We start from the raw sequence: 23,882 nt of genomic DNA, 5'->3' as shown, positions 1-23,882 counted from the left end.
CAACAGGTCCCGCCCATATGGACCGTAAATATTCATAACCCTGCCGGAACAATGAAGGCGATATGATCATATCTGTTTGGCGGGTTCTCAGCAGAACAAAGAACTTTGAGTTCCAAGTCAATCAGAGAGAACTCGTCGTGTTGGGGAACACAAATGTGTAGCTCGCAGCATCGATTTTATTTCTAGTTATTATATATGATATATATTATTATCATAATTTGATGAGGCTTCTTTCTCTCTTCTCCATCAGTTACAAATATACATAAAAACCCTGAGAAACAACAAGTTATAGCATATTTATAACAACAATAATATTGTTATATGTATTTATTTGTTATGCTGTGTTTTGTCCATCTTATGAAATTTATATTCCTGTCTCTGTCCAGTAAAACCAACAACAACAACAACAACAACAACAACAACGATGTGTCCCATGTTCGATTCCCTTTATGCATTTAGAACCAGAGAAAGGTTCGGCCTTCAGTCTTCTCTCATCTCGCTCTGAAGAAAGCGTCGAGCTTAATCGCTGCAGCAGGAAGTCTTTATCCAAATGCACCACGGCCAAATCACTCAGAGACAAATGGAATTCCCATCCTGCTTCAGTGCATCCCGGCCTTGGTGGCGATGTGGAGGTCGATGTGAGTTACTGATTGTTGGAAGATGGAAAACATGTATGTGCTCTAAGTGGAAGTAAACTTCAATGTCTGTGTGTGTGTGTGTGTGTGTGTGTGTGTGTGTGTGTGTGTGTGTGTGTGTGTAGCTCCATTAATCTGCAGCACAGAACAGCTGCATCAGGGTGGGTCCTGGGGGGGCCGGACCCCGGACTGAGCCAAGCTCTTACAGTACTGGAGCCTCAATGAAAACTCCACCTATCCACATAGTCCTTGGACTACGTGCCCCAGAGAAGACGGGAACAGATGCGTCTGCGTCAGGAATCATTAGAGATTAGAAACCTGACGCCTGCACCACTTTTCTTTAACACACAATACGTTTTCATCTTTATAACAACTCTTTGTATGTTTTTGTTGCCTCTCTCTCTTCTAGACTCGGTCTGAACTGCGTGACCTTGAGAAGTCCAGTGAATAAGAAGGACTAGAAAAAAGCAGCGGAGAGGGAATGTGTTCCCGAAGCTACAGCCAACTTTGTTGAATCCATTTCTCGTTACGATCACGGATCTGCTCGCCCTGATGATGTCACCGGGCGAGGCCGTCCTGAAGGTGCCGTAATGATTCGCCGACATCTGCCACGACTCTGCAGCCATATGGCTCCTGTTATTCACCGAGGACCAATCTCACGTTAAAGGGCCAGAATGTTCCTCACCACACACATATTTTGGGATCTAAAAACTTTGGCCGGTAGGATTGGACATATCGGAGCAGACGCCGTTTCACAGCAAGCGTCGTTCGATCAATACGCACGGATCTGAGGTTATTTGTTAAAATATTCAGAAAGAATTCAGCAAATTTTCCCCATCTGCACCGGTTTGACCAATGAAATCCAACTAATAACTCAACAACTCATAAAAAAATGTTTGGAATACAATAACGATGCTAACGTAGTTGATACGTGCGTGCTAACATTGCATGTTGGTCACAGAGCAGCTAACGTAAGTGTCATATTTGTCATACTCGTTCACGATGATTCCCTATAGAAAGTTTGCATTTTCTCATTGAACTAGTAAGAAACTGCTTTAAATAAGAAAATCATCTTGGTGATTTCTAATGTTTGACCCCTTTTTACTGCCTTTAAACAGAAGTAAGAGCGGTTTGGTACATTTACAAGAAGTTCATTGGATCTTTAAAAAAGTGGAGGGGCTTAGACTGTAGCGCTCCACAGAGCTCCCTATTGGCTAGAAGTCTCATTAATCAGGGAGGCAACAAAGAGACCCTGAAGGAGTTTCTGTAGGACCACTTTAAGACCTTAATGAAAAAGAGGCCAGAAGAAAACTATGTTTGAAGTTGACCTCATGTTCCTCTCTTCCCTAAAGGCCAGTTCTGTGGAGTTAATGTTTTAACGTGGTCCCACGGACAGATTTTAATTGGCTGTGAGGATGAGGTGGATCCTCCTATGGCGGCGTATTTCTGAGTAAACAGGAGAGGAGGCGGGGCATAACTCACCACCTTCTCCAGCTCTGATTGATGGATGGATGTCATGATGTCATAGGTTAATTGGTTGCTACTAGCACGAGTTTGTTTTATAGGAAGAAAAATTAAAAATGTTTGCATCATATATTGTTAAAGAACGAGATGTGATCTGGACTTTTAAACGGAGTGAACCGTTGACTCCTGGTTAGACCAGATCCCAGTTCAGTGCGTGACGGTTCGTGAGGCGGCATCATTAACACACAACGAGGGCCGTTGTCACGGCGAGCAGACGGACAGACGGAGAGTCTCACTGGGGTTCTGTTGCTCCCGCATGCCTGACATTCCAGCGAGCAGCGGCGGTGGCCAGACGCCCGGACGCCGTTACGCAACCAGCAGATGTTTGTGGGAGAAGCGTGGAAAGCTAGAGAGCACAGAGTCCGTTCTGTGGGGAGCCGCAGTGAGGGATTGTGGGATAGGTGGAGACCCGACCGACCGTGGCCAGCGGTGGGGCGGGGCTCACTCCGGGGACGCCAGATATTCGCATGTGTAACTCTCTGGCGCGCTCACGAAGGTTTTCATCATGACTGAAGACGTAAATCACTAGAAACTGTCAAACCCGATATCATGATTCTGTGAGCAAGCGTTCATCTTCATGGACTCGTTGGGATTTAAAGGTTTAAGTTTAACCTCTTCAACACTTGGAATTCCTGTGAACGAGTCTTTAAAACTCAGAGCTCAATGTTTCCTATTTCCCCAAATTCGCCTGATATTATATACATTTCAACTAAATTACACATCTTTAGAACTGAGCTTGGCTTATCAGAGGTGCAACTGAAGCGACCCGACGTCTTCGACCCACCTGACCGAGCTGGTTGCTTGGCGACCGGCAGCGACACCTCGGTGAGCGGCAGGATGTAGACGTCGGGGCTTCCCTGGGAGGCCGGCGACGCCATTGTGGACATGTCCGCGTGGTACTCGTCCCCGTCCACATCCCTGAATTCCTGGAGAACAGACAAAGAGGTCAGAGGTCAAAGTTTGTAGCAGAGGAACAGTTTGCTTGTATTAAACTGGCTTAAAAGTTTGCAAATGTGAGGACGTGAAGACGATTACACAAAGCCAGTCGAATTGTTTGAGCTGAGATTACACGGATTTCAATCCTCAATTTCCCAACGGACCAATGGGTTCCCTTTCTGGTTCCCTCAGTCAGCAGGGGAGGAGTTAATACAACAATCCTAATAATGATGATGATGATGATGATGATGATGATGAAGTGACACCAAACGGCAGCGAGCAGCAGAACGATCAATACGTCTTCCCAGCTGTGATCGGCAGACTGGTGTTTACACAAGCTGATCGGCGACACTGCAGGTCAGCTGATGTGGACGAATCAAAAGAAACCTGTTTTTCTTCCCTCGTATGAATAAATCACCGCACAGTGATGAACAGGCTCTTAATATCTGGTGAACTTAAATTATTTATATTTGTTCATATGAACGCTTCATGTCATGATTATCGTGGACGAACTCAATTCGTGATGTTATTCCCATAATCTGTAAAATGCTTCGAAAACATACTTTTTATTTGCATCAACCTTCGATGAAGTCATCATAAATCATGTCACTCTGCATTAAGTAAAGGTTGTTAATAATTCCTTTTTCTTCATCATCCCAATATGGGAACACGTATTTTACCTCAACAAAATCTATCTTCAACATCATATTAGGGCCATAGGGAAAAAACATTTTTTTAAAGGGGCGGCAATATTCCAACAAAAGCGTCTTTAAAGTCGTACATTTACGAGAAAAACTTTAATTAATATTATATATTATTAGCAACAAGGAAATACTCCTGATTTGAGCTCTGAACCAGCAGATTATCATCAGCATCAGAAACTACAACTATCAGGAACTACAACTATCAGGAACTACAACCCAACGGAAATATGAAGGATGCCGCAGCATCTCCAGACTGCTTTCTGGTCTGTTTGACTCTAAATCACAATGTACTAAATGAACATCATGCTGTATTGAAGAAGACTTGAAACTTGAGACAATAAACTCATGTTTACAATGTTTACTGAGATAATACGTCAAGAGAGAAGAAGAGTCATTTTCTCATAGACTTCTATACAACCAGAGAGGAGACGCCCCCTGATGGCCAAAAGAGAGGATGCAGATTTAAGGACCTCCAGCTTTGGCTTCAATAATCACTCATCATGTCATTTTTTTCTAAAAGCACTTTTCTTTTTAGTTTGTGTCTTGACTCATCGGGTGGAGCATCTTTACAAAGTGGAAAACTATTCTGTAATTACTTCATTGCTGTTGGAACGAGGATACGGACTGAAGAGGAATAATGAGTTTAAAAACATAAAGAATCAATGTCAAAGATATGATCTGGTTTAGTGAGGAGCCCCTGAAAGATGACGAGGAGGAGGAGAAGGAGATCGAGGAGGGGGACAAGGAGGAGGACGAGATAGAGGAGGGGGACGAGGAGGAGGAGGATGAAGAAGAGGAGGAGGAGGATGAGGAGGAGGAGGAGGACGAGGAAGAGGATAAGAAGGAGGACGAGGAGGAAGAGGAGGATGAGGATGAGAAGGAGGAGGACAAGGAGGAGGATGAGGAGGGGGACAAGGAAGAGGACAAGGAGGGGGAAGAAGAGGGGGACGAAGGGGAGGGGTATGAGGAGGAGGAGGATGATGAGGGGAGGAGGAGGAGGGGAACGAGGAGGAGGAGGATGAGGGGGGGGGACGAGGAGGAGGATGAGGAGGGGGATGGAGAGGGGGACCGGATGTCACAATAAAAGTCCCTTAGTTTGGAGCTGGAGAGCAGAGGGGTCCCAACACTGGAAAGATTTGACCTGCTGCAGTCCCCCCCCCCCCTTCCTGCCCCCCCCCCCCCTCCACACACACACACACACACCTCAGTCTCACACGTCTTCCTGTCCACCAGGAATGCGAGCACATACACACAACGCGCTTGGAGACCCTCCCTTGGCCTCAGATCCAAATCTTCACACGGCCCGGCTCGCCCTCCATTCAACATGTGGTTTCACTCTCTCCACACACACACACACACACACACCAGTGTTTCCAGTGAACATCCCATAATGTCCACACATCCTGTTCTAAAAAGGATCAAACTAGACCTGCAGATTATGCGCATTTATCAACAACTCATGTTAATCATTTACTAAATCAACAAAAAGAAGAAATTCCCAGAATGCAAAGTGACGTCTTCAAACTAAATCTCAAATCATAATCACACAATCATGTGATATTTAAGGAGTCCAGATCCTGCAGCAGAGCCACATATCTGAAGGTTTCAGCTTCCAGCAGCGTCTCTGATGCTGAAACAAGCAGCTTCTCTCTGAGCTTACCTTCCCTCCACAGGTGTGCACGCTCCGCTCTCAGCATCTCTCTCATCCAGAAAACATAACCTCCCCCCCTCCTGGTTCCCACAGGTGGGAAAGCTGCAGGAGGAGCAGATGCAGACAGAGGCATCATCGCTGTGATTGTTGAGTCCAGAGAGGAGGAAGAGGAGTAAAAAGAGGAAGAGGAGGCTTCGGCGCTGACCACAGAGTGTCCCTGGGACTGCTGGGGACGGAGGGATGGAGGGAGAGGAAACCAAGAGAAGGAGGAGGAGGAGGAGGAAGAGGAGGAGCACTATCCCTCTGTTCACAGGCCAGACTGAAGCTTGGTCGTCCCATGAGGGAGAAGAGAGAAACTGAGCCCCCACAAAAGGAGAAAAAGGGAGGAAGGGGGGGGGGGGGGGCACATACTATACATGTGACATCACTCCCTTTCTTCCTCTCTTTCTCTCTCTCCCAAAAGCCGAAGAACATCTGCAGGGCCGTCCCCCTACCCCACAAACCACCACAACACACACACACACACACACACACACAGACACACACACACACACACACACACACACACAGACACACACACACACACACACACACACACACACACACACACACACACACACTTCTGGATAACACTTGTGAGAACTGCTTTCAATCCTGACCTCTGAACTTTCAACTTCCTCAATAGAGGGCCTGAACCTGAACCTGGAAGTCAAGTTGAAGCAGCATATCAAAAGTGTCAGTACAGTACAAAGTACAAATACTGTATAAATAAAAATACTATTGATTAAAGCAGATCCTACTTCTTTACTGCAGTAAAAGTGTAGAAGTACAGGCTCTGAAATGTACTAAGAAGAAAGTAAAAGTATCCCTATGAAGGACATTTCTACTGGCTGGTTTTTAACAAGACTAACCGAATCTCTCCTCATATTAATAAGAAAATAAGTAAGGAGCCTGTTTATAAAATGTGAGGAGGATAAGATATGTGTTTTAACATGTACGCTACAGATACATCAAAATACTACTGAAGGATTTGTACTTGGTTTTTCCTGATTTTTTTAAATGGAGCTCCACAAAATAGTCTCAATCAGAGGAGTGAAATAAAAAATAAATAAATAATGTAAATTAAAGAAAGCAATGGATTCAACCCATTTGCCAATGAATCCCCCTAAAAAAACATTTGGTGGCAGCGATTATCTTCTCGCATCATTAGTTGAATACGTGTCACATGATCCGTGGGGGGGTTAAACAAACACAGGACTTTCATCCAGGAGACCGCTGTGTGTATACACGCTGTGTGTGCGTGTGTGTGTGTGTGTGTGTGTGTGTGTGTGTGTGTGTGTAAATAGATGAATTCATGACAGGTTGAGTCATATCTAAATTTTGACATCATGATGAAATGAAACATAGATTTTTAACTGTCCCAACCCTTAACACTAACCCTAATTCTCTGAGCAGAGAGGATTGTGGGAGGAGGGACTTTCTCATCTTTCCTGTCTGTAAAACACAGAGAGCTTCTCTCTTCCTGCTCTGGGAGCGGCTGTGTGATTCCAGATGGGGCCCCGAGACCGGATGCAATGTGGCCTCATGGGTAAGCCCTTCCTCACGCCTTCACGCACCCCTTTCCCCCTCCTCCCACCCGGGCCACACCCCGACCGGTCTGAGCTGGGTGGTCTGACCCTCTGGAGACACAAACCAGACTCATCGTGTCTCTGATAGGCAAGATGCTGACTCGTAAACATAGAAAGTCCATTATGTATAATGAGACTTATCTAACATGAGACTCACATGAGACTTGTGTAACATGAGACTTATCTAACATGAGACTTGTGTAACATGAGACCTGTGTAACATGAGACCTGTGTAACATGAGACTTGTGTAACATGAGACTTGTGTAACATGAGACTTGTGTAACATGAGACTTATCTAACATGAGACTTGTGTAACATGAGACTTGTGTAACATGAGACTTATCTAACATGAGACCTGTGTAACATGAGACCTGTGTAACATGAGACCTGTGTAACGTGAGACCTGTGTAACATGAGACTTGTGTAACATTAGACTTGTGTAACATTAGACTGATCTAACATGATACTTGTGTTACATGAGACCTGTGTAACATGAGACTTGTGTAACATGAGACTTATCTAACATGAGACTTGTGTAACATGAAACCTGTGTAACATGAGACTTGTGTAACATGAGACTTATCTAACATGAGCCCTGTGTAACATGAGACCTGTGTAACATGAGACTTGTGTAACATGAGACTTATCTAACATGAAACCTGTGTAACATGAGACCTGTGTAACATGAGACTTGTGTAACATGAGACTTATCTAACCTGAGACTTGTGTAACATGAGACTTGTGTAACATGAGACCTGTGTAACGTGAGACCTGTGTAACATGAGACTTATCTAACATGAGACCTGTGTAACATGGGACCTGTGTAACATGAGGCTTGTGTATAATGAGACTTATCTAACATGAGACTTGTGTAACATGAGACTTGTGTAACATGAGACCTGTGTAACGTGAGACCTGTGTAACGTGAGACTTATCTAACATGAGACCTGTGTAACATGAGACTTATCTAACATGAGACCTGTGTAACATGAGACTTGTGTAACATGAGACCTGTGTAACGTGAGACCTGTGTAACATGAGACCTGTGTAACATGAGACTTATCTAACATGAGACCTGTGTAACATGAGACTTGTGTAACATGAGACCTGTGTAACGTGAGACCTGTGTAACATGAGACTTATCTAACATGAGACCTGTGTAACATGAGACTTATCTAACATGAGACCTGTGTAACATGAGACTTGTGTAACATGAGACCTGTGTAACGTGAGACCTGTGTAACATGAGACTTATCTAACATGAGACCTGTGTAACATGAGACTTATCTAACATGAGACCTGTGTAACATGAGACTTATCTAACATGAGACCTGTGTAACATGAGACCTGTGTAACATGAGGCTTGTGTATAATGAGACTTATCTAACATGAGACTTGTGTAACATGAGACTTGTGTAACATGAGACTTATCTAACATGAGACCTGTGTAACATGAGACCTGTGTAACATGAGACTTATCTAACATGAGACCTGTGTAACATGAGACTTATCTAACATGAGACCTGTGTAACATGAGACTTATCTAACATGAGACCTGTGTAACATGATACTTATCTAACATGAGACCTGTGTAACATGAGACTTATCTAACATGAGACTTGTGTAACATGAGACCTGTGTAACATGAGACTTATCTAACATGAGACCTGTGTAACATGAGACTTATCTAACATGAGACCTGTGTAACATGAGACTTATCTAACATGAGACTTGTGTAACATGAGACTTATCTAACATGAGACTTGTGTTACACGAGACCTGTGTAACATGAGACTTGTGTAACATGAGACTTATCTAACATGAGACTTGTGTAACATGAGACTTGTGTAACATGAAACCTGTGTAACATGAGACCTGTGTAACATGAGACTTGTGTAACATGAGACTTATCTAACATGAGACTTGTGTAACATGAGACTTGTGTAACATGAGACCTGTGTAACGTGAGACCTGTGTAACATGAGACTTATCTAACATGAGACCTGTGTAACATGGGACCTGTGTAACATGAGGCTTGTGTATAATGAGACTTATCTAACATGAGACTTGTGTAACATGATACTTATCTAACATGAGACCTGTGTAACATGAGACCTGTGTAACATGAGACTTATCTAACATGAGACCTGTGTAACATGAGACTTATCTAACATGAGACCTGTGTAACATGAGACTTATCTAACATGAGACCTGTGTAACATGAGGCTTGTGTATAATGAGACTTATCTAACATGAGACTTGTGTAACATGAGACTTGTGTAACATGAGACTTATCTAACATGAGACCTGTGTAACATGAGACTTATCTAACATGAGACCTGTGTAACATGAGACTTATCTAACATGAGACTTATCTAACATGAGACCTGTGTAACATGAGACTTATCTAACATGAGACCTGTGTAACATGAGACCTGTGTAACATGAGACTTATCTAACATGAGACCTGTGTAACATGAGACTTATCTAACATGAGACTTGTGTAACATGAGACCTGTGTAACATGAGACTTATCTAATATGAGACCTGTGTAACATGAGACTTATCTAACATGAGACCTGTGTAACATGAGACTTATCTAACATGAGACTTGTGTAACATGAGACCTGTGTAACATGAGACTTGTGTAACATGAGACCTGTGTAACATGAGACTTATCTAACATGAGACCTGTGTAACATGAGACTTATCTAACATGAGACCTGTGTAACATGAGACTTATCTAACATGAGACCTGTGTAACATGAGACTTGTGTAACATGAGACTTGTGTAACATGAGACTTATCTAACATGAGACCTGTGTAACATGAGACTTATCTAACATGAGACCTGTGTAACATGAGACTTGTGTAACATGAGACTTGTGTAAGTGGTTCTGAGCCTCTGAAAAAACTTTGAGAGAAAACAGGAGGAGAGAGGATGGAGATATGGCCGAAGGCGGACAAACCTTGTTACTTAAACTATCTAACGTGTTTCTGACACAAAACAGGAAGAGAAAGAAAATACTTTGAGCGTGTTTGTTGATCTTCAGCTCTGCAGTGAATCAGATTTGTAAGAAACTCTGAATTTGAACAGGATTGTGTTTCCTAGTAAACTCCAGCAGCTTTTAATAAACATTCATCAAACCTCCTCCGTCTGCCTGTCTGTCTGCTTCCCATCAACTGCCTGCCTGTCTGTCTTCTTCCCATCCACAGTCCAGAGGTCCGCAGACCTGCTACATATAATGGACGTCTAATGAAGGTTTACCGGAATGATTCCAGTTCACATCTACATTTACATTAATGCTCACGGTCAAACGCAGAGTTAGAGTGCCGTCCTCGCTACGCAGACTTCCTGTGGTGAAATGAAGATGTCTTTAGTGTGTCGTTGGTGAGACTCGGTGTGAGACACGGTGTGAGATGGGGACCCACCTTGAAGCCCTTGCTCTTGCTCTTCTTGCAGCAGATGCAAGCCAGCATGAGGAAGATGAGGGTGAAGAGGAGCGAGAGGGAGACGGCCACCACGGTCAGCGATGACGACCAGGACAGCTCGCTCAGCGGGCCGCCATCTGCTTTACAGACAGGGTTACAGACAGACAGGGTTACAGACAGACAAACAGATGTTAAAGCTTGTGTGAGAACAATGAAGTTACAACAATAAAAGCTCAATAATCTAATGTTTTATTAAGCGGCTCTCAGGTTTCGTTTGCAGCCTTGTTTTTACGTCCCAGAACATAAAAGCACCCGAATACGCACGTGTTGATCTACTGGCTTCACCTGGCAACATGTTCACGAGTAAAACAGCACCAGGAGGTCGACCAATCACAGCAGGCTGGGCTTTTTGGGAGGGAGGGGCAGGAGGTCACATAGAGCGTTTCAGAGAGAGTGAAAGACACGGCCTCATGGCAAAAATAGTAGGAACCCGAAATAAAGCGTCTCTTTAGAACCATAAGAACCTGATTGAGCACAATAAATGCTTTTTCACCATCCTGAAGGCAAACATCTCCCACGTGCCCTGAACGCATCACTCTGTGCATTTATCTTCAAAACAAGAAATTCAGTGATTTGATTAAAAGTGAGATACGATTATAATTCCGAAACAATATTAACACAGTTTACTCACAGCGTCTGCAGTCACCACTAAAACCCAGCAGGCTCCTTTGCCCGCCCTCAGACTCCTTTTCTCTCTCGATCTCTTCCTGCGAAGCCATTTGTTCAGGCTTTGGCAGTTTGAATCATCCCTCGTGTTTCTGTCCAACCTCGTAAAACAAAAAGATCTCGTTCCCAGTTTTTTTGGGGTTCATGTTTGAGCAGCGGATGATTCATTTTTACTGATTCTGCGGCGGCTTCCGAAATGCAACGGTTACCACGGAAACAGATTGGACAGACAGCCACTCAAGGATTGCCTTTGGCTGTAAAAATCTCTCTCTCTCTCACACACACACACACACACACACACACACATACACTGATCCTCTTAAAGCTGCTGCTGGCCGTGCATCAGCTCTCAGTGTAATTGGACGAGCAGGGACGCTATTGTTTCGGAGGACAATAACACACAACAACATGCACACTGAACAGTTAAATGCAGGATTAGTTGGCGGGTTTCTGGGACACAGCATTCCAGCATGAATCCCACTGAAGGTTTCACTCCACTGGCCTCAATAAAAACCAGTAAGAGAGTCCATAAAAAGTGAGATGTGATGCCACACGAGTGGGAGGAAGACGAGGAAAACGCCAGCGTTGCTAAATCAGTCAATAACCGTCAGGACGGCATACGAGAAGATTGAGCTTTAATGGCTGTTTTATTTGTCGGGGGGGTAATCTCAGAGAGCAGGGACGGGTTCTGGCTCTGTGTTGGTTTATTTAAAAATGCATCTCGCCCTGCAGCACGAGAGAGAGTGAGAGAGTGAGAAAGAGATGGTGAGACGGAGGAGGCAGCTTGGGATTAATATGAGAGCATCACGGAGAGGAGGTCCACGTGCAGCCGCCATCACAACAGCACTCAGAGTCAGCTGATGCATTCGGACATGACTGGTTTATATCACAGTCGTCTCCGCAGAGAACCGAGTAAGATCAACAAAACACCTGGAGACAAACAGAGCAGCAGATCAGAGACCTCTGATCAACCTGGATCCTCTACGAGAGGAAGAGGAGGAGGAGGAGGAGGAGGAGAGGAAGAAAGAATCCAGATAGTATTTTGAAGGATCCAGTGAGGTTTTTAAAGCTAATACCCACTGAGACATGTTGATGCAGTCGTACCGGTCTGATCTGGCCTGATGTGATCCATAATTTCAGTAGCTGCCCCACCCTGACACACACACACACACACACACACACACACACACACGCGCACACACACACACACACACACACACACACACACGCACACACACACACACACACACACAAAGACCTCCTCGTGTGTAAAATCAATGCCATCGACTGCTGATTGTAGCGAACTTAAACGTGATTCTCCTTCTTGTTAGCTGTAACGAGTCCAGATCCAAGGAGACCAGACACAGGGACAGAGAACTGAACACAGAAACACAGTATCTCTGCCGTCAGTACGTGATGCCAGCGGCTCTGTAACCGCGGCGCTCTAAGCTACTCGGAGGAGGGAGCCATTTTTAGCTGAAGCAGCCGATGACTAAATGATGGAGAGGCCGCCGGAGGAGACAAGGGGAGGCTGAAGGGAAGAAGGGATCTGTGCTCGGCGGCGGCGGCGTCCCCAGGAGAACCTCCTCACCGACAGACACAACACAAACTAAACACTGAGTCTATCTGGCAGTTACAGATGCAGAGCTGCTGAACAATCACATGATTGATGAGTTATACACCACACATCTGTGAACAACATCACGCAGCTTCATCCTGATTTAGATTCAGCAGGAATTCACCATCACAGCTGGTGAACTCTGTTCAGTCCGGTTCTGAGAAGTGAAACCAAGGCTGAAGTGCCTTAAACTGTCATTCTCTCTGCTGGTCACCAGGGAGCAACTCCTCTCTGATTGTATAGAAGTCTATGAGAGAATGATCCTACTTCTCTCTTGATTTATTATCTCAGTAAATATTGTAAACATGAGTTTATGGTCTCAATCTCTAGATTCAAGTCTTCAATCCAGCATGATGTTCATTTAGTACATTATGGTCCATTTAGAGTCAAACAGACCAGGAAGCAGGGGATGCTTTAGGGCCAAACCATACCACCAGTGGACTAACATTGCTTTCAAATTATAAAATGCTATATTGTAAACACATAGTCCTGTAAGTATCAGAACTTCTCACTCCAATTCCCCACAACTCTGGGACCAGATATTTAAACAAACCGAAATTACAGGATAAACGCCCTTAATAGGTATTAATTAGTAACGCCAGACATCCAGTGCAGAGCGTTGGGACGAGGACGAAGGCGAAGACAAGGACATGACCGGGAGATGGTTCTCACTGTGAAATATACAGTATCTACCGTGTCTGCGGCCGAGCTTCCTCGCTCACCACCAACGGTTTATAAAGTGCTGGGCTGGACAGATAAATCACTGCTCCGTCCTCGCAACGCTGCTGCTGCTGCTGACACATCGCTTCTACCGGGCGCCGAGAGAGAGACAGATTCTGGGACGTTCGACAAGAAGAGAGAGACTCGGGGACGTTCGTCAGGAAGACTCGTCAGTTTTGTAAAAGCAACAGAGAAGCGGACACAGATGGTTGAACCAGCCCATGAGGACCGATGATCTGCTCACATCTGTGGTTGTCCTTCTGGTCATTTCTTCAGACAGACAGGCAGACAGATGGATAAAGAGACAGACAGCTAAACAGACAGACAATGGTTGCAACGTGTGTTTGGTTTGTCATCGGCGAGATCTGAATGTAAACACAACCAAATGTCACACTGAAGAACAGGCTGCACATTTCTTTAAAGAGGGGAGAAATGAATGAATCAACCTGTTTCCATGGTGACCGCTTCCCATTAAATCCAGCTGAAGGAGACCAGGAGACCCGAGAGAGGAACTTAACCTCACCAGATAGAGACTTTAAACCCCGAAGTAATCAGCATCTTAACGTCGGCTTGTTAGCGGGACACTAACAGCAGGGACACTAACAGCGGTCTCCTGGGTTCAAGTCCTGCGTATCGCTGTACCCATAATGCAGCTGGGGGCAACCTGGTTCTACAAATCACCAGCGTCGGCACTATTTCAGCTGTGTGTGTGTCTGTATGCCTCCCCTGACGATTGGCTGCCCAGAACCACCTCAGGCTTCTTGGCTTTATTCAGCACACGGCTCCCTGGAGGACCCTGGAGGACCCTGGGGCCCGACAGCCAGCAGACGAACTATAAATATATTTACCCAAGAACTGTAATACAGAACAATATTTGAAGTACTTTTACTTTACATGAGTTTTTCCCTGCCTCTTCTTCTCCTTCTCCTTCTTATTTCTTTCTTTCATTCGTCCTCTTCCCATTTCTTCCTCATTAACTCTTCATCCTGTTTGTTTCTCTTCCTCCTCCAAAGTCAACACGACTCTTCTTCATATGTTCCTTTTACTGGACTTTGTGGATTATCTGGAGTTAAACCTGAAACCCATCAGAGAGGATCCATCCATCAGAGTGATCCATCTGAGTGGATCCATCAGAGAGGATCCATCCGAGTGGATCCATCAGAATGATCCATCAGAGAGGATCCATCAGAGATGATCCATCAGAGTGATCCATCCATCAGAGTGATCCATCCGAGTGGATCCATCAGAATGATCCATCAGAGAGGATCCATCAGAGATGATCCATCAGAGTGATCCATCCATCAGAGTGATCCATCCGAGTGGATCCATCAGAGTGATCCATCAGAGAGAATCCATCCATTAGAGTGATCCATCCATCAGAGTGATCCATCCGAGTGGATCCATCAGAGTGATCCATCAGAGAGGATCCATCAGAGAGGATCCATCAGAGTGATCCATCCATCAGAGTGATCCATCCGAGTGGATCCATCAGAGAGAATCCATCAGAATGATGAAGATCACATGACTGCAGCTCCATCCTTCTGCCCAACAAACATGGATGTCTCTCCTTTGTCTGCCTTCATGGGTCCTCTGCATTGTAATGATGCTGCGAGCCAAGGTGCATGATGGGATTGGCTGCACGCATTGGTTTACTGAACAGCTCGGTGGATAAACAGAATGGATGTAAATATTCATGTAAACATGCTCTGAATGACGAGTAGATCTCACACATGTGACTCTGGTGAACGGGGTACGCAGAGACGTACGAATATATCACCATAATACACTATAATAACAATAATAATTATTATTATTATTATTATTATTATTATTATTATAAAATAATAATAATAATAATGACAAAAATGTGAAGAGTGATTGATGTGGATATAGAAAAATGGACTGATGATAAATATTTGGAAAATCAACTGATGAATATTTCAAGAGACTGTAACACATTTTGAAATGAACTCTTGTCGTTCACAATGACAATATTTACATCACATCCAGTAGAGGAAACGTGAATCCGACTGGCAGGTTTTCATTCACACTAGTAGTGACGAAGGACTCCATCGATACACAGCTGTAGACACACGTGTATATATATATATATACACGCACACTTCTTCACATGTATCATCTTTAAATCTTCGCCCTGCCGTCTGATGAAGACGGAGCGAACGCCGTCAGAGTGAAGATTTCACCTCCAGCAGATTATTCGGACGTCTACGCGGTGAAAGGCTTTTATCCAGCGCTTGTAGTGGGGACGGAGTACAGCAGCAGGGGATTATGGGTATGTGGAGCGAGCGGCTTTGCCGAGAACCGCTGAGGCGTGAAGAGAAAACAAGCCTTTATGTAGATGGGGAGCCGTGGTGCATTGTGGGTGCGCAGGAACAGGAACATCACGCTATAACATGGTTCAGCTCATTGGAGAGGAAACACAACTTCTGATTGGCTGCTCTGCTGTGTCTCCTCCTGCCGTCCCTGCCTGTGTGTGGACGGAGCAGAGCTCCTCCTTCCTGACCGCCATCCGCATTGTGCTGTGATGTCACATCTGGGCATCACAACACAATACATCACACACCTCGGAGGAGAGCACCGCTGACACGTGATCACAACACAACAACAGAGTCTGTAAATGGACGTAGTCATGGTGACGCCACCCGTCAGTTTGTGGACTACGGTCATGAAGCCTTGGGTTCATTATTTTGACCGTCGCCATCTTGAATTAGCTGTGCACCGGTGTCGGAGCATGGTTGCCATGGAGACGTACTTTTAGTAAACTGGACATGCGAAACAGGTTACAGACAGAACATTATGTACATGAAGTAGCTCTCAGCTGCTGAACACAGCGATTCCTGTTCAGACGTTGGAGAAGAATGAATATCATGAGGCAACGCGTGACAAACACGTGAAATATGGTTTATGCAAAGTTTATGTAACCATGGCGGCGATCTGGATTCATGCAGGCAGATAAATGTTGAATCTTACGTGGAGCTTCTTGCCTGAGACAGACATTAATGTATTCTCTATGAACATTATTTCTATGTTCCCCGTTCAGGACTCTAATTGGTTTCTTATGTAACCAGTAAGCTTGAACTGGGCCAACTGGTTTTATACCCACACATCTTATTCAGCACCGAACAGCCTCGTCAACATCACGCCTCTGTAAGATTTAAAGGTGCACTTCCATGGTCTATGTTGATGATGGTTCATGTTAAGTGGTCTCTGGTTCTGGACCAAGTCTCTGATTCCCCTCAGACCCACAGATCCTGATCACTCATCCTGTCTCAGCAGTGTTTAGGTTCCTCTGTATGTTTTAGGTTCCCGTCTCAGTGAGTTCAGTGACGGAGATCAGAGAATCAGGCATTTGATATAAATAAGTGCCAGCAGGCAAAATGTACAACCACACAGAATACAGCTATTTTCACACTTTTCATTTTGTGTGTTGCTATGGCAACACCTTTTGTCCAATACTGTGTGTAACAGAGCTGAGTCCTACTTCTGGGGCCTAATGTCAGTCTGGATGATAGAAGGGATCCATGAATATACATTGTTGTTTCCAAAGGAACTGGTCTAGAGGACCGGTCTAGAGAATGAGTCTAGAGAATTGGTCTAGAGAATGGGTAGTCCTAGAGAGGCGGCCTACAGAGGCGTTCCAGAGAAGCGGACTAGAGAGGTGGTCAAGAGAGGCGGTCAAGAGAGGTGGTCAAGAGAGGTGGTCAAGAGAGGCGATCTAGAGAGGCGGTTTAGAGAACTGGTCTTGAGAACTGGTCTAGAGAACTGCTCTAGCGGGGAAATGCTCCTGGTTTCTGAACAACAAGCTTCCTCTGAAAACGACCAGAGAATCCCCAAAGAAAGATCTTCATTGAAATGTTGCAGACTTCAGTGACTTCGGTCCAGATCCCTCAGAGCCTGCAGGTGGGCCTATCCGTGACCCCCCTCTCCCCTTCATGCAAGCAAACAGGTAATGTTGTCTTGAGTGGTATTTAGTGTATATTACAAAGGAACTCTTAATGCCAATCAACATGTCTCTGTTTATCTGTGTTCTCTATAGAAAATCCGGACCGGACCCCCATGTGATCAGGGGCCGGCGATTCAGGTCGGGGTCACTGATGGTCTAAATATTGGATGAGGTCATGTGAGACTGAAGAAGCAGCCAGAACTAGAAACTGGAGCGCGCGCACACACACACACACTCTCTCTCTCTTTTCTTGCTTCTATAAAACACAGACATGTATAAATACTTTATGTATATATATATTATACACGTATACACAAAGACTTAACTTGCTTACAGGAAACGAGGAAGAGAGAGACGTGTTTCATTCATCGCTCAGACCTTGATTGCTCAAAGAGTACAGAAGTGCTGATTAACCTGAATGAATGACAGTGATTTGGTGAGATGGGTTGCCATGGAGACGGTGTGAGGGAGTATCTGCTGCGTGGGTCGTCTGTGACCTCGCAGATCAGCCGTTGTGCAGACCTGATGTTTTCCAGAGAAACCGGGTACTTGTGTGTACTAGTACATGTGATGTGACGAAGGCCTCTAAACCACCACACAACCATTATAACTGAAGACACAGATCTGAGACTAGCCGCTCAGAGCAGAGATAAAGATCTGGGCCCGGTTTCCCGAAGCCTTCTTAAAGCCTTCTTAACGCTTCGTCATTCGTAACCCCTACATAGAGTTCCTACTTAACATTTTGCGTGTTTCCCAAAACGTTCTTTGCTACGAATCTCTTTCGTACGTCATACGTTGGTAAGAGTGGTCTGAAGCACTCTTAGAGCCTTCTTAGCTCTACCGTAGCAATGTTTCAGCTCCTGACGCTAGTCGCCGCCACTGTACGGTAATCCAGAAATCCCTGTTGCGCATGGAACTGCACATTGCCAGTGTAGTGTTTCACCAATGGTGTGGTGTCCATTTCGACGGAAGTTTCTTGTGGCGATGAACAACGTAAAAACGTGAATGTATTGTTACGCACACTCTCGATATAGAAAAAATATTTATTCAATCCTTTCCAGGAACAAAAAAGTAATCCAATGCGCTTGTAAATTAGGTAAAAAAATGCCATCTTAACGAAGAAAATATCAAACAAATAATTTATATCAACAGTAGTGGTCAAAACAAAGTAGCCTATGTTACCAAGCTACGCTCATCCTTCGGCCAACACAAACATTCGTCAGCCCCCATGACGATGACAAACGTCAAATAACATACAAGAACAAATAAGATAATAATACGAAATCATTTTGTCATACAAAAACTTTCCATACTCCAAAGCCACAAATAAATTATATTAAAAGTAAAAAACAGCAAAGTGGCTGTAACAAATGGTTTTAAGTCATTCATGAAGAAAATAAAAATAAAATGCGAATGCATTTCATCACAAGGCTAAGCTTTACCGCAACCTCACAAGTAGCCGAGGTATATTACAGTGTCATTTAATAAGCCCATTAGGTCTAGTCAATGTCAAGGCATGCACAATCCTGCAAGCAATTTGGGAAATTGGCGTATCGTCAAACAATTAGGCTCTGAGTGGCCGAAATGTCATAAATAGAAGCCGGTGACGGTTGTGAACGGTGGCAAAACTATGGCAGCGATACAACGTATCCTCGTGCTGAACCAAAGACGTCGCCGTCCTCGGAGCCGTTTAGTTGGAATACATAATTTCATAAGGATTAACTTCAATCCCATGGATATATTGACCGATGCGGCTATATTGCATAAGTTTCGACTACAACGGCAACAAATACGCATGTGATTAAGGATGTAATTGGCTCAATCTCCTCCGCTGTTTCTATATTTGCTAGATTTTTTTTTAAATCAGTATAGGCTATGGTAGTATGTTCGACCATGGTTAAATAAATGTCTAGGCCTCGAAGGATTTCTAGCAATGTTTTATTCGCAAACACTGCAATCGCCTACATTTTATAATATAGTGCTGTCATGCACCTGCACACGAAATGGAAAATCGAACTCTGAGCAATCGATTTCAGCACTTTCTTTCTGGACAGCGTCGTGTACGTACGACGTAAGGAGTGTTTCTTAAGAAGACTCCTAAGAGACCATTCGGGAACCACGACTATAGAGGTAAACAACTTTGGTAAGTCATAACGTAGGAGTCTTCGTAGCGTGCTAAGAGTGAACGTTATCGGGAAACCGGGCCCTGGACTCTCAGGAAGTAATGACACAACCATATTTCACCACCGTGTCTATGACATCAAAATTGTAAGTAGCACCAACGAAGGAGGAGGAGGAGAAGAAGAAGAAGAAGAAGAAGAAGAAGAAGAAGAAGAAGAAGAAGAAGAAGAAGAAGAAGAAGAAGAAGAAGATGAAGAAGAAGAAGAAGAAGAAATTGCCAAGATTATTCATCACAGTCCTGCTTGTTGATATAAAACCACGTCTAAGCTGCTGTGGGAGCTGTCCATGGTGCTGAAACACAATCAGAGCTGCCTCTTCTTTTACTTCAGCCGGATCAGATCACTAAAACACCATCAGGTCTCACACAGGTTCTACACACAAGATCATCTTTCTGATCAAATCACCGAGAAAAAGTCATCAGGAGCTGCAGAGACCAGACCAGATCCAGACCAGATCAGATCCAGACCAGATCTAGACTCGAGGGATCAGGATCAGCAGCACAGACCAGGTCTAAACAGGAGACCCATGTCCCTCTAAACCATCTGTCCCGTTAGTCAGGACTACAGCAGCACAAGGTGGAGGTGGTGGGCTCGTAAACATTGCTCAATGGCACCACGGCAGAGATCCTGCATCAGAAAACAAAGAGCAGCGACTCAGCAGTTATGTCACTGTTTCATTCCCGATGGAAAATAAGTGTGGTTGAGTAATGGTTTTTGATCATTATGGACCTGGATTATGGACAAAAGACGATGTTAAAGCGATAGAGCATCTCCGTGAACTCCTTCCTAACAGGAAGCGTATTTATACTATCTAGATCTATTACTATCTAGTAATAATATAGATTCTAGATTCTTCTTCTTCAGCATCAACAATTTACTCTCTCTTAGCCAAAACACCAGCGTAACTCTACATACTGACAACATGCAGCCAATCCGCTACAAACAGCTACGTCGTGGATTTACCTTCTCATCCAGCCCGTGTCCCCCTGGACCTGGACCTGGACCTGCTAGCCTAGCGATGGCCCGGAGAGGTGGATTTCCAGCAGGCTTTCAGACACCAAGTTCCTGCTTTAGAGTTCTCCTCTGTATGAGAGAGTCCTGGAGACCAGCCAGCACTGCCAGGAAAGTCCCTCCCACTAATGACACCAAGCCCTGCCTTCACCAGGCTGTGATGTCATCCCTAGCCCCGCCCCCTACACAGCGGCTGTCACAAGAGGAAGATCCTGGTTATAGTACGAGCACCTTCTTTCCTGTTCTCTTCTTTCTTTTTATGCATTGACTCTTTCTCTTTTCTGCCTTTCGTCCACATCTTCTGATTACATCACTGACCACCTGAAGTTTTCTTATGTATCCACACGACCCAGCAGCTAGAGCTCCATCCAATCAGAGACCCAGCAGCTGCAGCTCCGTCCAATCAGAGTCTAGTTCGGACCCCCTTTAAGGAACCATCACAGTCTAGTTCTGACCTCCAGTTTTGGATTCTGCTTTCTGGGGGAATATGTAGCAAATGTCAACTTCATGAGTTTAATATTTTTTAATACGAGTTTCTTCTTGAAAGATTATAAGCAAATGTGTTGCTGCCAAAGTAATACGACTCACTCACTCAGAAAGGAATCCTGAAAGGTAGGAGTCCAGACAGAAAGGAGTCCTGACAGGAAGGAAGGAGTCCTGACAGAAAGGAAGGAGTCCTGACAGGAAGGAAGGAGTCCTGACAGGAAGGAGTCAGAATCCTGACAGGAAGTAGTCCTGACAGGAAAGAGGTGTTAGGGGAGCAGCAGCAGGATTAAAACCAGGCTTGAACACTGTGGGAGGAAATCCATTTTTCTAACCTCCGCTGGACAATGAGTAAACGGGAAAAGCCAGAGGCTGCTGCACCTTTTGGTTGCCATAGAAACCAGCTGACAGACAGGACCAGCAGCTGCTTAAGCTGCATAACAATAACAGCCGTTTGCTTTGCAGTGATTTCGGAAAATATCTCACCTCTCTGAGAAACGATGAGGCCGCAGCTATCATCTCCCACAATGCACTTCTTCCTCTCCAGCACTAATTGGATTACACATCCTCCAATTAGAGGAGGGCTCTGCTCCCACTCTTCACCTTCCACCTTCACCTTTACGTGCACCTTCACCTGTACGTGCACTGCGCGTTCACACGAGGGAAACACTATCTCAGCTGCAGCAACCAGAAATGAAACGTGATGTCATCAGGTTTCTCCAGCTCGGTTTTCTTTTTCACCCTAAATCCCGAATACACGCGCTCACGCAAGGACACCCGGCAGCGGTAACTGCGGATGAGGAGACCCGCATCAAGTCCCCGTCGGGACCGTCAGAAGCGCGTTAGCAGCGGAATGTCGCCTCACCTGAGCTGAAGTGGGAGCTGAGCGCGACGCCACGGCTCCAAACGGCCGAAGACATCATCATCATCACCGGCAGCAGCAACATCCTCAACAGTGGCGATGGCAACACAGAAGGAGTCAAACTGCGGAGCTCGGAGGGGAGGCAGCTCGGCAACACGGCTTCACCTCCTCCATCTCCCCGCTGGGAGGAAGACCTGATGAGAGCGGCTGGTTTCTAGTCTCCTTCTCAACGCTGCTATCCGGACCGTCGCTGCAGAGGAGGAGAAGGAGGAGGACCAGGAGGAGGAGGAGGGGGAGGAGGAGCAGGAGGAGCAGGAGGAGGAGGAGGACGATAAAGTCCCGTTGAGTCTACTTGATCCGGAATCTGATCCCGTTCTGGATGCAGCGCACAGCTTCACGCGACACCTGGATGCGGTTTGACGGAAACGAGATCAGATCACGTGACGCTCGTGCAAATAAATCCAAACCAAATCAAACGTCGAGGTTTGCGTCAGAGCTGCCGGGGAGCTGTCCGAGGTGCTGACGGCGGCTCTCGTCGGCGGAGCAACGATCTATTCCTGCTGTCTAAACAACACGTTCCGTTTCCTACTATTTGATGACGTGTGTGTTTGTAGTTCTGCGTGTGTTTGTAGTTCTGGAGGCAGCAGAGCCTGCAGCCTCTCTTCCTCTTCCTCCGTTAGATAACATGGGATATAAAAAAAAGCCGGCCATAACTGTGATGTAACACGGCTCTCCAGACTTTCCCTCTCTGATCCTACTGTTCATACATGTTGGATGAGGCACCTCCCCCACACATCCCCCCCCCCCCCCCCCTTTCCTCCCCTGCATCCCTCACCTCCCTTCCCATTACCCAGGATTCTTGGCAGCAGAGGGAGTCAACTTTTCCCGGTGACACACGTAGATACTACGGTTGTGATTGCAGAGCGACACAAATGTCTCTGTCTGAGCACAAATGCAGCGCTGCTCTTTGTTGCATAGATGAATAGTGTAGTGGTGCGCTGTCTCATCTATAATTAATAGACACATATTCTCAAACGCATTCTGTCCTCTGTGTTGAAAGGCCGAGCAGATCGAATCAAAATACAGCGATGCAAGAAAGGAGCTAAAAAATTGATCTCTGCAGAAGTTAAAATATGAATTCTGTCAACAATAACCCACCTGAGGACTCTGTAACCCGACTGAGGACTCTGTAACCCGACTGAGGACTCTGTAAGTCTGAGGACTCTATAACCAGTCTGAGGACTCTTTAACCCAACTGAGGACTGTGTAACCAGTCTGAGGACTCTGTAACCAGTCTGAGGACTGTGTAACCGGACTGAGGACCCCCATGAGCCTTCCCGATCCTCATTCAGAGAAGTTCCTCCACATTTAGACACTCTGAAGACACTCCAGTCACGCTGGTTCACCTTTAATATAGCAACCAATACAAGCCAGTAACACAGACTGTATATGACAAGTGGACATCGTCATGGCAACAGAAGAAAAATAACCAACCAATGAGAGAGTTTCTCTGCCCGCTGGGCAGACCTTGGTTGAGTACTTTTGTAAATGGACTTAGTTACTTTCTACCAACTGTGCTGAACCTCAGTCAGAAGGGGGGTCCTGGCTGGTCCAGATATTTGTCTGTCTTCAGTGAACCTCCATCTCAGAGCAGGAGGGAGGCAGGAGGGGTGGGGGGGGGGGTGGGGGGGGGACGGAGGCAGGAGGGAGGCAGGAGGGAGGCAGGAGGGGTGGGGGGGGGGGGGGCGGAGGCAGGAGGGAGAGGCAGAAGGGGGGCAGGGGGGGAGGCAGAGGCAGGCTCCTTTAA

General features: G+C 45.4%; 1 protein-coding gene across 3 annotated transcripts in view; it reads right to left on the bottom strand.

Moving 5' to 3' along the window:
• Positions 1 to 22,240, bottom strand: part of aatkb (apoptosis-associated tyrosine kinase b) — a 35,695-nt gene extending 13,455 nt beyond the window's left edge. The window contains exons 1-3 of one of the 3 annotated variants that reach the window (XM_084040348.1): positions 22,079 to 22,240; positions 10,512 to 10,648; positions 2,944 to 3,085 (exon numbers count right to left, since the gene is read on the bottom strand). In XM_084040348.1, the coding sequence (XP_083896474.1) occupies positions 2,944 to 3,085; positions 10,512 to 10,648; positions 22,079 to 22,160 (361 nt within the window). In that variant the 5' untranslated portion in view covers positions 22,161 to 22,240. Of the gene's footprint in view, positions 1 to 2,943; positions 3,086 to 5,459; positions 5,654 to 10,511; positions 10,649 to 11,202; positions 11,327 to 22,078 lie in introns of those variants that run through there. The other 2 variants (XM_084040347.1, XM_084040349.1) reach the window with 2 other exon arrangements.
• Positions 22,241 to 23,882: the final 1,642 nt, after the last annotated feature.

This window comes from Eutrigla gurnardus (assembly GCF_963514095.1).
Source record: "Eutrigla gurnardus genome assembly, chromosome: 22".
Classification (NCBI taxonomy): Eukaryota; Metazoa; Chordata; class Actinopteri; order Perciformes; family Triglidae; genus Eutrigla; species Eutrigla gurnardus.
Note: the sequence above shows the minus strand (reverse complement) of the source record. Positions and strands in the feature narration are given on the sequence as shown.